This window comes from Egretta garzetta, unplaced genomic scaffold (genome assembly GCF_000687185.1).
Source record: "Egretta garzetta isolate BGI_Z169 unplaced genomic scaffold, ASM68718v1 scaffold112, whole genome shotgun sequence".
Lineage (NCBI taxonomy): Eukaryota > Metazoa > Chordata > Aves > Pelecaniformes > Ardeidae > Egretta > Egretta garzetta.
Genome location: NW_009258884.1, coordinates 1,579,410 through 1,594,285, shown reverse-complemented (window position 1 = coordinate 1,594,285; position 14,876 = coordinate 1,579,410). Strand labels below are relative to the sequence as shown.

At 45.1% G+C, this 14,876-nt stretch overlaps 1 protein-coding gene across 1 annotated transcript in view; it reads left to right on the top strand.

Moving 5' to 3' along the window:
- The window catches only part of YPEL2 (yippee like 2), a 25,706-nt gene extending 11,278 nt beyond the window's left edge, over nucleotides 1-14,428 (top strand). Inside the window, exons 2-4 of the mRNA XM_009633937.2 lie at nucleotides 7,189-7,232; nucleotides 8,022-8,130; nucleotides 9,551-14,428. Of these exons, the coding sequence (XP_009632232.1) occupies nucleotides 7,189-7,232; nucleotides 8,022-8,130; nucleotides 9,551-9,640 (243 nt within the window). The 3' untranslated portion in view covers nucleotides 9,641-14,428. The remainder of the gene's footprint in view (nucleotides 1-7,188; nucleotides 7,233-8,021; nucleotides 8,131-9,550) is intronic.
- Nucleotides 14,429-14,876: the final 448 nt, after the last annotated feature.

The window sequence follows — 14,876 nt, the reverse complement described above, 5'->3', positions numbered from 1 at the left end:
GAAACATGAAGAGATGTGAGAATCTCACTTAAAAAAAAAAAAAAACACCAAACAAAAAACACAACAAAAAAAGTGGTTTAAGTTCTTATTAAAAAAAAATTCAACTACTACTTAAATTGGGCTGAATTTTGAGCCAAGCTGAGTATTTTAAGGATCGGGAGGAGGGTGGCACTGGAACACTTGCATTTCAGAGCACAGCAGAGAGCCTGTGATGTGAAAGCTGCGTGCATGCTAAAGGGCTCTGGTAGGTTCAAGTAGGTCTGAAGATGGCTTCAGCTGATGGTGAGAGCTAACTTCTTTCAGCCTCTTTGGAAAGTCTCTCCTTCAGCCTCTTCTGGCTACAGCACGGGGGAAGAGGACTTAGACCCAGCTCACGTAGCATTGCTTCTGCAACGTGAAACAGTTCCAAGGGGTGAGGTTCTCCTCTCGCACACAAAGCAGGAATCGATGCTTCCCCCCCCAAAAGTGGGATATAGCAGAAGCATGAGGTTCTTCAGCCACTGTTCATTTGCTCCATTAAACTGACCTTTGGTCAGTTAGCCTGCCGGTATTTTTGCGGGTGTGCGTTCAGACCTTTTGCACCGTCTGGCTGCAGTCTCTCCCCACCTATCCTGTGCGGTGAAAGTGCTGAGCTGGTTCCTGTTGGGACAAAAGGCTCTTATCAGAAACACATCTCACCCCTGCTTGTGTCGGGTGTGGAGCGAGTGAGGGGGTTGAATGAACACCTGCTGCTGCCAGGAGGCAGAATAAAAAATTGTAATAACATCACCCATCAGGGGGAAAAAAAAAAGTCCCAAACGTAGTAACATCTTTCATCTTTCCAGTCTGTGCACATCTTCTCACAGACTACGTAACCTGAGACATAAATACGGTGTAAAACTGCTCGGATGTGGCTGCTCCTAGGATGAAACACGGCAGACTCATAGATATTCACTGTGTAATCGCACAGCAATGTAAACTGCTGGGGAATAAGGCCGTGCTGAATTAATTGAATTACTTCAGAAATGAGCTTGGTCCACTAATTCCGTATCGACTTTGGGCTTTAAATAGCATTAAGGACCCACGTTAAAACTCAATTAAAACTCAGGAATGCAGTTTGAACAGGGTAAGGTCACATCTGTGCATGAGGTGGAATAATGTAACCGATTCCCTTGACATGGATCTGTATCTCACACAATCGGAACGAAATTGAATCTCAGTTTAATCTGATCATTGCCTGTCCCTTCTGTGAAGAAGAACAAGGTGAAATTAATGAACCCTGAGGAGGTCTCTGTAGTCTGTGTGGATACAGGGACCAAGTCATTGAACCTGTGCTCCCTTGGGAAAGGCTTGAATGTGTTGCAAGTAGATGGCTGAAATGGCTTGCACCATCCAGTGCAGCCCCCAGAATCTGCAGCAGGTATTTGTAGTTAAATTCTCCCAACTTTCTTTCCACTGTGCGGTGACTCACAGGTAACCTCCTCTTAGCGTCGTCGGGCACCTAGCGCTGTTACCAGGCGTAGCGGTTCCTCTAAACACATTGCAGGACTTATCTTTTTAACCAAATCATTGTTGCCATAATTAATAGGGTTTGAAAGGTGCCATTAAGGCAGAGCTTTCCGTGTGATGTTGGTTGTTAGGTGGGATAGCAGCTGATAGGAATTGGGATTAAGTGCTAGAGGGAGCAGGAGGAGAGCCTGTGTTTTGGAGCATATCTTTATATGCAAACTTGTGTGTGCTCCAATTGGATTGACATCACGCTTTGGTCATACCTAAAGGTCTCCTCTCTCTAGTTAGATTGTATTTTATGAGAACATCTCATCCTTACATGTTTAAGGGTTAAATTGAGCAGCAAGAATAGATAAATCTTACAGTCAGTGTTGTGCAAAGGACTGTAGTAACTTAAAAACAAAAGCTGTACATGTAGGTGGGAAATAAGTAATAACAGAGCTGTCTCTGAATAGATCGTTGGATTAATTTTTCTCCCACAGATTTCAGTGCCTCTTAAGCCCGGGAGTTCGTTATAGTGTTTCTCTTACTCACTGAATTGCTCTGTCCCAGTGGTGATATCACAAGCACAGAAAATATGTCCTTTTTTGAAAAGTCCAGATGGCTGTGGTCATTTGGCTTCTCCTGAAGCATTGCCTAGGACGTGCCGACTGCCGCCGAGCTCTGGTGGTGGCTTTGGTCCCTCTGTTCCTGTTTGCATCCTTGCGGTGAGAATTATTTGTAGCTTTCAGGAGCGTAGCATGGAGGGGCACACTCTGTTCCTTTTTCCCCTTGTATGTCTTTGGGACCGGTTGCCTTTTCATTTTTGTTTTATTGGTTTCTTAAAAGGCTGCCAGCTGGATATAGGTAAGTGGGGGTTTTCTCTGCTGCAGTCTGCAGAGAGCAAGCATCAGTATGTAGCCATTTAGTCCTGGCAACTGCTTCCCATTTTTCCAGATGATTCCAGCCAGCTCTTTTTGTATTTAGCCTATTGTCAAATGCCGTCACAAAGACTTGGGGTATTAATCCTATCATCTGTTCAATATGTGGAACTGCTGAGTGGGCTGTGCAGTGAATGAGAAGCTGTAGGTACTAGGGAAAAGGGGTATGGTGTGTAGGCGCGTTTGGAGCACATTCAGAATTCATGCTTTTCCCCGGCTGTACTGACTGAATGTAAAAATTTCCTTCTGTGTCTCCAGCGGCCACCAGTATCGGGAATGTGCAAGTGCGAAGGTCTGATGGTGGTGGGGAGGTAGGTGGAACAGGCTGGGGTGGTGGAGGGGCATAGCCCTTCTCTCTCTCTGCCGTTGTCTGCGTGCTGCTCCTCTGCTGAAGAAGGCTCTGAAGGAGTCACGCATCTTGCTCAGAGCAAACAGCGCGGTAGATTCAGCACTTCAGATTGAGGCCAGAATATAACAAATGGACTGAACCAAACTGACAGCTCCCAAGGTCGTGGGTGTTGAATATGTAAGGATTCAGCTTTGAGTCTTGCAGGCCGAGTCCATCTCTAGCGAGCAGAACGTGTCTGCCACAAAGGAGCTGGCACTTCTTAGATGCTGGCTGCGTGTTACGGTTCCTTCTGCGGCAGATCTGGTTTAACAGCGTCTGTGAAACCCAAACTCCCTATCCTGCAGACTGTCTCTCACTAGAGCTGCAGTTCTGCACTGTCGGTCTTTGCCAGCAAATTTAGTTGGAGAACTTGCTACTCTGAATGACTTGTGCCTGCCTCCATACTGTGGTTATTAAGTAGTCTGTGTGATTGCCCTTTAAACTGGATCCATTGTATGGTACAAGGAGAAAAAAACTCCCCCAAACCCACCCCCCAAGTTGTTTTTTTTTTTTAAATAATGATTTCACAGATCTAATTTGGAATCAGCACAGCTGAGGGGGCCATAATGAGTGTCTGCAAATTGGGTGATAGGAACTTCTTAAACTAGAGCAGCTGCCAAAGGCATCTTTACATGGAGCCTCTGCCCTAACGAAAGGCAGCTTGGCAGGCGAGGATCTGCAGCCAAATAGCTGACTCCAGGCTTGTGGTTTCCCACCTGGGTACTCAAATCAGCACTCATTAGGCCCTGCAGCTTTTGGATGCCTCCATGCTGAGCGGAGCACCCAGGAACAGGGGAAGGTTTTTGAACGCGAGTACTCAGGAGGAGAAAGCGGTTGTGTATCGTGCATCTCAAAAGCCTGTATTGTTTTTTAGAGGGTTCAGGCAGGATGGAGAGGGAGAGCTTTGTTGCTGGCATATACAGATGTGTTTCCAGCCAGACACTGACTGTTAGCAGTGCAGAGAAGAATGTGCTTGGGCTTTCAGTGGGAAACAACAACAAAAAAATCCTTTCCATTTCTTTCATCTGGAAAGTAATGCCAAGAGCTGTTGTTTTAGAGAGTAAGAAGTCTGGATTTATAAGTATGCGTGTGAGATACACCTTGGAATGTCTATCAAGAAAATCTACTTTGAGAAAATGTATAGCACAGAAAGTAGTCTTACTGCTGACTGCCACCGTTCAGGGAAAACCAAGTGCCTTGTGGAAATCTCTTTGGGTGTTTCTTAAATGAAATAAAAAAACCCCCACCAAATAAAAGAACAACTGTTTGTGTATAAATAGATCTGTTTCTTCTGATTTCATAGTGCCCGTTACAGCATGTGGCAGTTTTTCTGGAGTGCTAGAAGAGAAGGAACATCTCCAGAAAATGTTGAGGTTACCACACCCAGATAAAACCAGCCTGCACTACCTTTATAAAGATGCCGTCAGCTTCGTCTTGCAGAGAGCAAATGCACTGGTGAACTTGAGGTGGTTGCCAGACCTTTCTCACTTCTTTTTACATGATTTGCCAAATCCTTAGCTAGCTGGATGGTGAATATTAGGACAGGCAGAAGCACTGAAAGCCAGGCAGTGGGATGTTGAAAAGTTCTGCTTGGGCAGGAGACAATTACTGTGATTTTTTTTTTTTTTTTTTTTTTTTTTTTTTTGCAGTGACCGCCCTTAGATACCCTAAAGCGCTGGCTTGAGTTGGAAGGAAGGGCACCTCTGAAAGGATGCTACTGTCCCCTGGGGGTGGGCTGGAATAGTGTCCAGTGAGCCCTGAATACAAAGCTGACGCGTTTGGTTTTGTTGTTTATTAAAGACAGGCCTTTGTACAGCAGTAACGGAAAATCCTATTTCTGTACCAATAAAAACTTTGCTCCCATGGTTGTTGTTATTGGCAAACTTAGTCACTTTGGTATTTGTGGAAAAGTATTTATTGGGAAGAACTGGATGGTTAGCAAGCTTCATCTGCTTTCATTTTGCTTTGATGGCACACATGTTGCTGTGGGACCTTCTGTTTTCATCCCTATACCCCATCCACAGTCCATCCTTCCAGGCTGGTATCCCTCTTCCACAGCATGGACAGCCAATGTCCCTGCTGTTTGCTGTAGCAAGGTAGAGCGTTGCCTGGGTCTGGCCTGGACTCTCCTTTTTGTCCTGGGGGGGCATCAGCTTTGTGTCAGTTCCTACTTCACTACATAGGACGCTGAAGCAACACAGCGTGTGTTTTGTAGGAGTCAGGCTAGACCTAGTTGGCATGTGGGGTATCAGCCAGCTGACAATAACAATAAGAACTTGAGTGCTGCAGTAGGATTAAAAGAAGCTTCTCTAATAAATGCAATTACAGGAACGTGTTTGAGCCATGTGTCCTATTTAATTCTTGCCCAAGAAAAGAGGCGTTCCTCAGGGCACTGCTTTTGTCTGAGTGAAGGAGATATCCAAGTGCCTCAGGCATCTTCTCTGAATCCGGAGTGGCTCTTCCATGCCCTGGGTGGCAACTAATATCGGGCTTCAGATTCCTCTGAAGGACAGTTATTCCTCCAGGACTGAGTCAATTCTTTTGCCAGGCAGTGACTTTATAGCTGGCAGAGCCCTTGCTGCCATCCAGACCTCACAGGCAGCTTTCATTGCTTCGTATGGCTCCCTGCCTGTGTGCCCCCTGGCATTGTGTTTGCCCACAGAGGTGCCTCTGCTCCATCTTAAGGAGCCTTTTGTGTATGTTCTTGCAATTGGGGATCTTCCAGTGGGCCTTCACCACTTCTGGAGAGTACCTTGACACCAAGAAGGGCACCAGGCTAAATGCCGTGACAGGCTGTACTTGTTCTCTTGTCAAGGCTGTTTTAAATCACGCCTTTAATGTGTTCTGTTCTCTCCTGCTGGTAAGTGAATTTTCCATCTCTGCCTTTCACATGAACAGGACTCACGATGGAGAGATAGTCCTGCAGGCTGTTACAGGGCTGCTTGCTGTTAACCCAGGCAGCACCCAAGAAATACTCGCTGGAGCTAATGGATTGGTGCCCAGTGGGCTGGGGGTGTTAAACCTCAAATGTTCCTCTTTTCCCTCAAAGTTCTGTCTCCCCCCTTTTGAAGGGTATTTAGTCTGAAGTCACTGCTCATCTGTAGAAGCTGAGGTTTTAAGAAAAACATTAAATATTCCAAGGTTCCTGGTAAGGTGTGAGGTAAAGGATTAAATGGTCCAGAAAAGCTGCTCTTTGACTTGCCCGGCTCCTTGCCCCTCAGTGCATGCATTCCCTGAGGTACCATAAGGTAACTTGTGTGCAGAGAGCAACTGTGCTCTTGCTCATAAGAACCAAATGTTTAATTCAGTGTGTGCTTGTCAAAGTACATTAAAAATGCAGGTAGCTCTTCCTATGTGTGATCCAGCTCTTGTAAGCGAGGCACCGTCACAGGGTAATGTTACAGACTTGACACAAATGGAGCCTGCTGGCTCTTGGAAGTGTCCTGGCTACCCGGAGTGTCCTGCCGGGCTGGCATTGCCCCGCTGCCTTCGAAACGCTGCCTTTTCATGGCGATGCTCTAAGATCCCAAGGAAACATGGGGCAGAGAGGATGTGCCACAGCTGGTGATGATCTGGTGTGGTTTTGCTGTGATGTGCTTCTCTCTTGTCCACATTCATCTCTATCCAGTTGTATCTTGTCCTATGTTTAGATCCAGTCCTGAAGATCTCCCTGACATCAGTGGGAATAGGAAGGCTTGCAGACACCTCAGCAAGGTTAAGGTCTTTTGTAAAGAGTAGAGTAGAGCTTGTATTTGTGTGCACAGCACCTTGCACAAATAGGTCCCGATCTCTCAGTTTGGTTCAGCATCCATCTGTGCAGTCGTCCTAAGGGGAATTCACGTGCTGTCAGGTGCAACAGGGGTGTTTCAAAACCATGGCAGTGCAGCGGGAAGCCTCTCTGAGCACCGTGGTTTTTGAAAAGAGATTCAAATTGGTATTTGGCAGCAAGGCTGCATTAGGTCAGGTTGAGGCAGTAGTTTGAAATTCATAAACAGAACTGAAAGGGTGAAAATAGGCATTGCTGGGCTATGAGAGAGAAAACAGCTTAACTCTTGAAAAGTACATCGGGCTTGTACGGCGCTGGAAATGCTGGTGATCGCAGGTGAAGTTCCCGGTGGGCTGCCAGTACGCGTCATGGAACGGGCCGGCGTTAGAGCTGGAGGCGGCTGCTCCCTTCCCGCCTGCAGGACGAGATCTCTGTTCCTCAGGGCTCACCTCCTCCTGACATCGCACTTTGTGCTCTTCTCATCTCGAAACCTGTAAGGATGCGCGTTTCTCCAGCCCTGGCTAACAGTTGCTATAACTACCATTAATGCAGACGTTGCGGGCAGGTCTTGGTGTAGCCTTATTTCTATCAACCAGCCAACTGAATTTTGTTTTCTTGCCTTTCAGTCCTTTCAAGGAAGCCAAGGACGAGCGTACCTCTTCAATTCAGTGTGAGTATAACTTCGTACCTGTCACCTCTGCATCTCTGAGGATAGATTTAAGAAAACCTTCATGAAGAAGAAAACAAAACAATAGTCTTCCTTTAGAAAACCTTTGCCTACAACTTGGGCGCTTGCTGAAAATGGTTGGAGAAAAGAGGCAGGAAATAGCACTGGTTCATATTTGATTTTATGTTGAGGTTTCAGATAAGCCGCTATGAAAAGGTGTTTTTCATCGTCAGATTGAGAAATAAGATCTAACGGATGAGTCATTCTCTTCTCAGAGAATGTAGTTAGACCAAAGAGTCCAAGTTCCGTAAATGTGGAGAATGAACGATACCTAAATACGAACTTACTTTTTAGAGCTAACATAAAAATGAAGTATAATTTTCCTGATAACTGAAAATAGTTTTGGTGAGATCACTGCTGGGGTGTCTTTCAGAGGAACTCCTGATTTCAGTTACATTTTGCAAGTTTCCATTTGGGAAAGTAAAAGCACCATTTTATCAATTTGAAAATTAAAATCTTTCTCAAATGCATAATTAGTGCAATTTACTAGAATGTTATTAATCTTCTGTTCAAAGCTTTGTAGAGTTTTTAGTTGAAAAAAAATTCTGTTTTACCTTTTCATTTTTTTGGGGAACTGCAAGAAATCTTTGTTTCGGGCACAGCTGTGGTACTTGGTATCCTGAACCTCCTCCTTACGTTTTCAAATACTGCAATAAAATTGCTGTCAGCTTCATTGTAGCGTCTTGCTGTGAAAAGACATACTAATAGGGAGCATCTCTCCTTTTTCCCCAGAGTTAATGTGGGTTGTGGCCCTGCAGAGGAGCGGGTGTTATTAACAGGATTACATGCGGTTGCAGATATTTACTGTGAAAACTGCAAAACCACACTGGGTTGGAAATATGTGAGTATCAGTAGCATTTGTTTGTCCGGTGGACGTCTTTGCTCCAGCCCTTTCTGAAGGTGTGTGTATGGTAATGTGGTCTCCTGGAAAGACCATTAACCGGAAATGGGAACCAGAAATGCAGGTTCTGGTCTGTAGCCACATCTTTTTCCCTTCCTGTATTTCCATTTTCCCTCCTGTCCTGTGTTTGTTGCATCCATTCAGAGCAGGAGCTCTTTGTGGCTAATGCTTTTTTTTACTAAGAATATGCACTGTGGGCCTGATTTTGGTGGCTGTCCCTTAGTGATACTTAACATAAATGAGCATAACTTCAATCAGTCTTGCTGTTCATATTGTCTTTTTTCCCCAGACGCTATCAGAATAACAGAATGATCCGTATATTCTTAATCCTGTGTCCTTCCCGCTGGAAATGCTATTGAACATGAGTTTATCTGTTTGCTGTCTCTTGCTCTATAAATTCAATTACCTTCAAATAAAGGCTTACGCTACATCCTAATTTCTGCTTCGGGAGGCACACAGCGTGCTTGTTTGTCAAAACATTTTGACCAGTGTCTAAAAAAACCCATATATTGTATCTGTGGCCCCTGGACAGAAGTATTCTTTAATAAATCAGTTGAAAGGCTATAAAAAGTAAAGCATCAAAAATAGATGTGGTAGGAATTCATGCAGAAACACAGCATGGATCTCACAAATGGAGAAGGACACTTAAGTACATAAATTGAGTTTATTGTAAAACAAAATGCAAAATTGCGTAAACAGAGCAGTAAGCCCAAGCCTCTCCAGCAGCAGAACGACATCATTTCTGATGCGTTACATGCACGCAAACGGCACACCTGAGCAGAGCTGAACTGCTTTTGAGGATGCGGCCTCAATCATGGGAGTCCCTCCTGGTTAGGGATCCCATAGAAATCCTTACTTTTGCAGTTCTGCAGTGTTAAAGCACTTTGTGTCTCTGCAGCTGCAAGCACGCATCTGTGTTGAGTGGGTCCCTCGTGTCCCTCGGTGCCCGTTTGCTCCATTTCCATGTGAAGATTACCAGAATCCATCTCGTTCCCAATGGTAGTGCTTTTACAGCATGTTTTGTCAGAGGACCTCTGCATTCTTAACAAATGTTAATAAATTCTTAAGCCACCCTAAAGCAGAGTTGAAGGAGCAGTTGCCATTGGCCTATAGAAAGCTGCATGTTTATGTGGTGCCAATGTTTCTTTTTTCCTAGCCTGTAAATACAGATAGAAGCAGGATTTAAGGTTCTTCCAATGTAATTTTCCTGAAAGCCAACAGGAGGACCTGCAGTTTGACTGTTTTACTCTGTAGACAAGGCTAAGACTGGTACCAGCACTCCTGGATCTGATCTGCAACTGCGACCTTACCTTCAGATATCATCTTGATCTCATTCTTTCTCCTTTTCATTTTTTTTTAGGAACACGCTTTTGAAAGCAGCCAGAAGTATAAAGAAGGCAAATACATCATTGAACTAGCTCACATGATCAAGGATAATGGCTGGGATTGAATGGAAAGAGCCCAGCCCTACCAGCGTGTAAGAGAATGCCATCCAACCGAACATTATATCCAAGAGTGAGAGAGTGACTGAACGCTTGGTTCCATGCATTTAGAGGCTCTGCAATTTGGGAGCATCTTCACACCCTTCTCCATCTTTATTGGTGACTGGCCTCTAAATTTCTGTCTCTCTGTCTCTTTGCTTTGTATCTGTTTGTGAGTTGACCCTGGCTGCTTCTCTCTCTGTTCTGGCGTTGGCTAAGAGAATGCACCGAATGCCCGACAGCCATTCCATGTTGACGAATGTTTAAGTACAAACTGAAGTTGGCTCTGTGGTGGCATTTTATCAGAAGGTCTCGGTGCGGGAGAAAGACCTGAGTTTTGGGCAGGAGAAGGTGATAGGGGGTGGGGAGTCGTTCCGAAGGGAAGTCTTCAGAAGTCAAAACTGTACTTCTCCTTTAAGTCCTGGTTAACCAAGGCTTGAAACTATCTACTTGTCTAAATGGACAGAAAAATACCTCACGGGTGCGTTCTCTCCGAATCGTAAAACCGCTGCTCCGTTGGTGGAGCTTCAGTCTAAACCGGCTGAGCACAAGTCATAACCAGTTCCCCCCGCAAGCTAATCGCAATTCTGTGTTTTGTTTGCCATTTATGAACTTGTGGTTTGGAGGGGGAGGACCTGAAGGCTGGAGAGGTTCCCCGCCTCTCCTTTTTCTCACTGTTTCAGGGTAGGTGGGCCAAATGTCCCAACAGAGCACAGCTGTGGGGAGCGTCCTCACAGCTGGAGAAACCAAATCCGGACTCTTGAGCCCTTCAGAGAGGAGGAGAAAGCCACTTAAGGCACAAGGGGGCTGGAGCTGCAGCTTAGAAGACATGATGGGGGGGGAAAAAAAGGCACGTGCTAGGCAAGAAAGAGGAAATACGTAGAGGAGGATGGGGGCAAACTTAGTAATGCAGGGTACCCCTTGATTTCCTGGCCTCCACTGAGCATCCTTGGGGGTCTTTATCAATCCTTCACAAGTGTGAGTAGGAAAATGCTGTTACGGAATTTTTTCCTTAAATCCCAGGCCCCAGGCATGAGCTCTGCTCTTGGAGCCTGGCAGAGAAGTGGTGTGGGAGTGGGGAGAGGAGGGAGCAGAGGAGCCTGGCGGTGGTAGCAGTATTGCACAGGTGGATATTTCAAGCCATGAGGTATCCTCCCCAAAACCTTCCCCCCTTTTCCCACTCCCAAGAAGCCTGTTGCAGGCACAGGGGGAATGGGAAAGAAAAAAAAAATTAAACATTGTCCCCCTACCCCTGAAATTGTCTATGCCTTGGAGTTTAAATGGGAGGGGTAGATGTGGGCATCATAAGTGCAAGGGACGAGTCCTTCCCATTTTAATTTTTTCATTTTAATTGGTGTGGACCTTCCCGAGGTGGTTGTGGGGAAGGGGCATCGTGTGTGAGAGGGAGCTGCGTTAGACATAAATGACAATGTGAAGTTTGCTCTGCAACAGTCCAGCCAGTATCTGGTGCATAACTCAAGACTATTTAACTGAATTAGTTTTATCTCTCTGAGTGAATTTTCTTTTTGTTTGTGGAATTCTTTCAAGTAGGTTAATCCACTGGGGGAAATCTTTCTTAATCCAGAAGGAAAGAGTATTGTGCAGGGGTTTGTAACTCCTTATGAAACCGAAGCTTTGGCGCTGTAATCTGTTGTCGCTTGCCCCCACCCCCAAGAGACTCAGCGGTGGGGTCAGGATGGAGGGCTGGTGGGGAGAAAGTCATCTGCTGTTAAGTGAAGGGGATGTGAGCAGAGACGCTACTTACAGGTGAGGGTGGAACTTAGACGTGGGGTCCTTGTGCTGAAACCCAAAACCTGATGGCCCATCTAGGCAAAGGCTGTTTGTCCTCTTGAACAAACTCTTGTTGTTCTTAACAGCCTTGGAGAGGGAAGTGAGATGGAGGCGGCTCCTGCAGCGGATGGAGCTGGCTCGGTTTGTGGCCAGCCTGTTAGGAGGTGGCTTCTGCCTTCACCCTTTCTGCTGTGGCTGTGTAACCGTTGCTTCAGCTTTTGTTCCCAGTCATCTCTGCTTCCATCATCCACATTCCCTTCAGTGATAAAAATCTAGTAGAAATAAAAAATTCTACAGTACCCGCTATCTTGTTGGCTTTGGCACTGACCCGGTCCCATTTTCCAGTCCTTTGGTTGGTGATCCATGACAATTTATTGGGTTTTGAGTAGTGGGAAGTGATTTGCGTTCTTTCAAGAGCTCTTCAGTCTCCCCAGATACGTAGCCTTTAAAGGGGTCTGGTTGGAGCTGGGAAAAGTAAGGGATAACCCCAAATCATTAACATGAGCTTGAGAAAAGGAGCACAAGGGGGTTTATGTTGGTATTTAGAGTGATTGCCTATAAAAAAGCGATATAAAAGGTAGGCCTGTCTAGGGGACTGCTCTGAGAAATAAGAACAGTTACTACAGAGAGCTACCAGGTGTAAATGTTTTTATCCTTATTTTTGGGACAAGAAAGGATGATGATCCATCAGATCAGGCTGTTTTTAACTGTTCACAGGGGTTACGCTTTTAATGGCAACCAGTCTAAGCTTGAATACAACAAGATCTTAATCTGATTTTAATTGGTTTTGTCCCATCAGCATCCACAGATTCACACTTGCTGAGTCTGGCCTCAAGCCCTGATAGGAAAAAAAAAATGTGTGTGCCTGCAGACGTCCCCAACACCCAGAGAATTACCTGTAGGGTGACTTTAATATATTGTAAAGGGAGATAAGGAAGAAGGGGCTTGTGAGAGTCATTGACGTTTGTTCTCTGCTCTGTGTGCATTAAATATGAAGTACTCCTTAGTCTGCTGCTAACTCATCAGTGACTTGCTATATCAAGACATGTGACAGTATTGGGAGCTGGTGACCAGACAGGACGCTCAGATCTGTATGCCAGCGGCTACCGCAATCGGCGCAGGCTAAATTGATGACTGGTAGAGTGATCTATTCAGAGCATCACCAAAGAACCTCGCGCTCTGCATCCCTCTGGTCCTGTGAGTTGACTGTAGCCAGTTCGTTAGCGACTGGGGTGGGCGAGGTGGGACCGTTCTTTCTGAGCTGGAGATGTGGCCCATGGGAGCTGCCTCCCGCAGGGCACCGAGTGCCCGTGGTGCTGCTTTCCCTGGGCAACATCCTCAAGAAAACAGGAGCAGCAGCAAGTTTTGCTTTTCTTGTTAATGTGGCAGCCTCGTCTCTGGCAAGCTGCATGCACCCTTGAGTTTACATCACCCTCGTCTACCCCAAAGCTCAGACTTGAGTAAGTTTTAAATTGTTTTGCTCTGGTGGATTATCTGGTGTGAAATCCTGATCCCTGTAATAAATATTCAGATGATAATATATACAAAGCAGAAAAAAGAAAAAAAAAAAAACATTATCTTGTGAAATATACTTTTATAAATAATATTTAATTTTTTTTAAAAAATAATATATTTGGTGCTGTTTTCTCAGAGCCCCTCCCTGAGAGCACTTTTTTGTTGTTTATAAATGATACTGTTTCCTTCTGTATTTGTTGGAAAATATGTTTAAAGGGAAACACAAATCGTAATATACGTTGTCCTCTTAAGTCGATCCATTTTTCCTCTGGATGTGGCAGGAGAGGGGAGTCCCTCCTGCTTCTGTCCGGCAGAATTCGTCTCCGGCACAGGCTGTGGCCGGGTTACGGACAGCAGCCCGCGGTCCAGGCAGGTACCGATGCGTGGGACGGGCGGCAGCTCCCGGCACGGGGGGAGCGCTCCGGTGCCTGGAGTGATGCCGAAACACCTTCACTCGCTGCCGGAGGTCCCGTCCGGCAGCCTGAGCCCCGTGTCAGCTCCTGTCCCACAAAAGCTGGTGGGGCTCCGTCTGGGCACGACTTCCCCGAGGAGATCTGGTTGTAGGAGCCGGGCCTGAAACTTTCTCTTGCACCAGTATTGGCTGGAGTGAAGTAGATTTTGAGACTTAGAAAACAGGATTGAATATAAGCTGCAACCTCTGAATCGCTGTTTCCAGTTGCTTGGGGGCAGCAGGGATGGAGGATGGAGATTTCTAATTAGTTGTTGTTTTTAAACTAAAATATAAATCTTTGGACATGGATCCTGGTTTTCTTTTTTTTTTTTTTTTTTTTTTTTAACCAGGGTGCTAAATAATGAATTAAGAGTTAACATTTACCTCTCTGGCAGTAAAGTTGGGGGGTTTTTTTGTTTTCCTTTCTGTCTTTAACCTCCCCCCTTCTCCCCCTTCCTCGTTCTTAATTGATTGGGTCTCTTGTTTATCCCAAAGCGGACCAACAGCACAAACCACTGGACTGTGTTTTGCTGAGCAAGGAGCTGGTTTCAGTGCTGAATAACCACTGCACGCTCTTGAATTCTCTGGTTTTGGTGCACACGATTTAAAAATAGACAGGAAAAAAAAACAAACCCTACGAATGAAATCTTGTTCTTGTGATGATCAAGTGAGAATTTTCTCTGTATGCATTTTTCTAAGCGGTATGTGAGAGTGTGTTAATCATGCATTTCACTGCACTTCCTTGTTCTGGGAGGAGCATCGCGTTTCTCTGTGAACCAGTTCTGGGATGAAGAGATGACACCCAAACACCCGGGTGGGTAAACAGCCTGGGGAGAACCGGAGCTCAGCTCAGTGGGAAGGAGCTCTTCTCACCAGGTGAGAAGCCTCCGAAATTAAAACGCTCAGAAACAATTACATGAGACATAGATTTTGCAGAATCCTGTTGAAAAAGAATAAGCAGAAGAGGGGAAACAAAATCATCCTGAATTCAGAAAAAAAATTAATCCACATATTTAAATGCAAGCAGAATGGCATTGTGTAAGGTACAACCACAAATGAGCTATTCTCATAGTTCCGAACTGTGTGTATCCTTTGTTTTGTTTTTCATGAGGAAATGGGAATGCTTTCCCCACTGACAAAACGAAAGGACAAAATTTCCAATACCAGCCTGTCTGTTGATGCTCTTGTGTTTACAAACTGTGTATACTTTCATTTCTTTGATCTTATTTTAATTTTATTTTTTTTGGCATATTCTTTCAGGTCATTTGCTTCCGTAATAAATGCAATTGTTTGTTTTCAAATAATTGGTTTTCACCTTTTCATGTATTTGTACATTGTATATAGTTCTTCAGTATTAGAGGGAGGCGTATTGTTTGTCATATTTACAATATGTGTTGGTGCTCATTTGAGAAAATAAAATTTTCAAGTACTAAAACTGCTGGTCCATG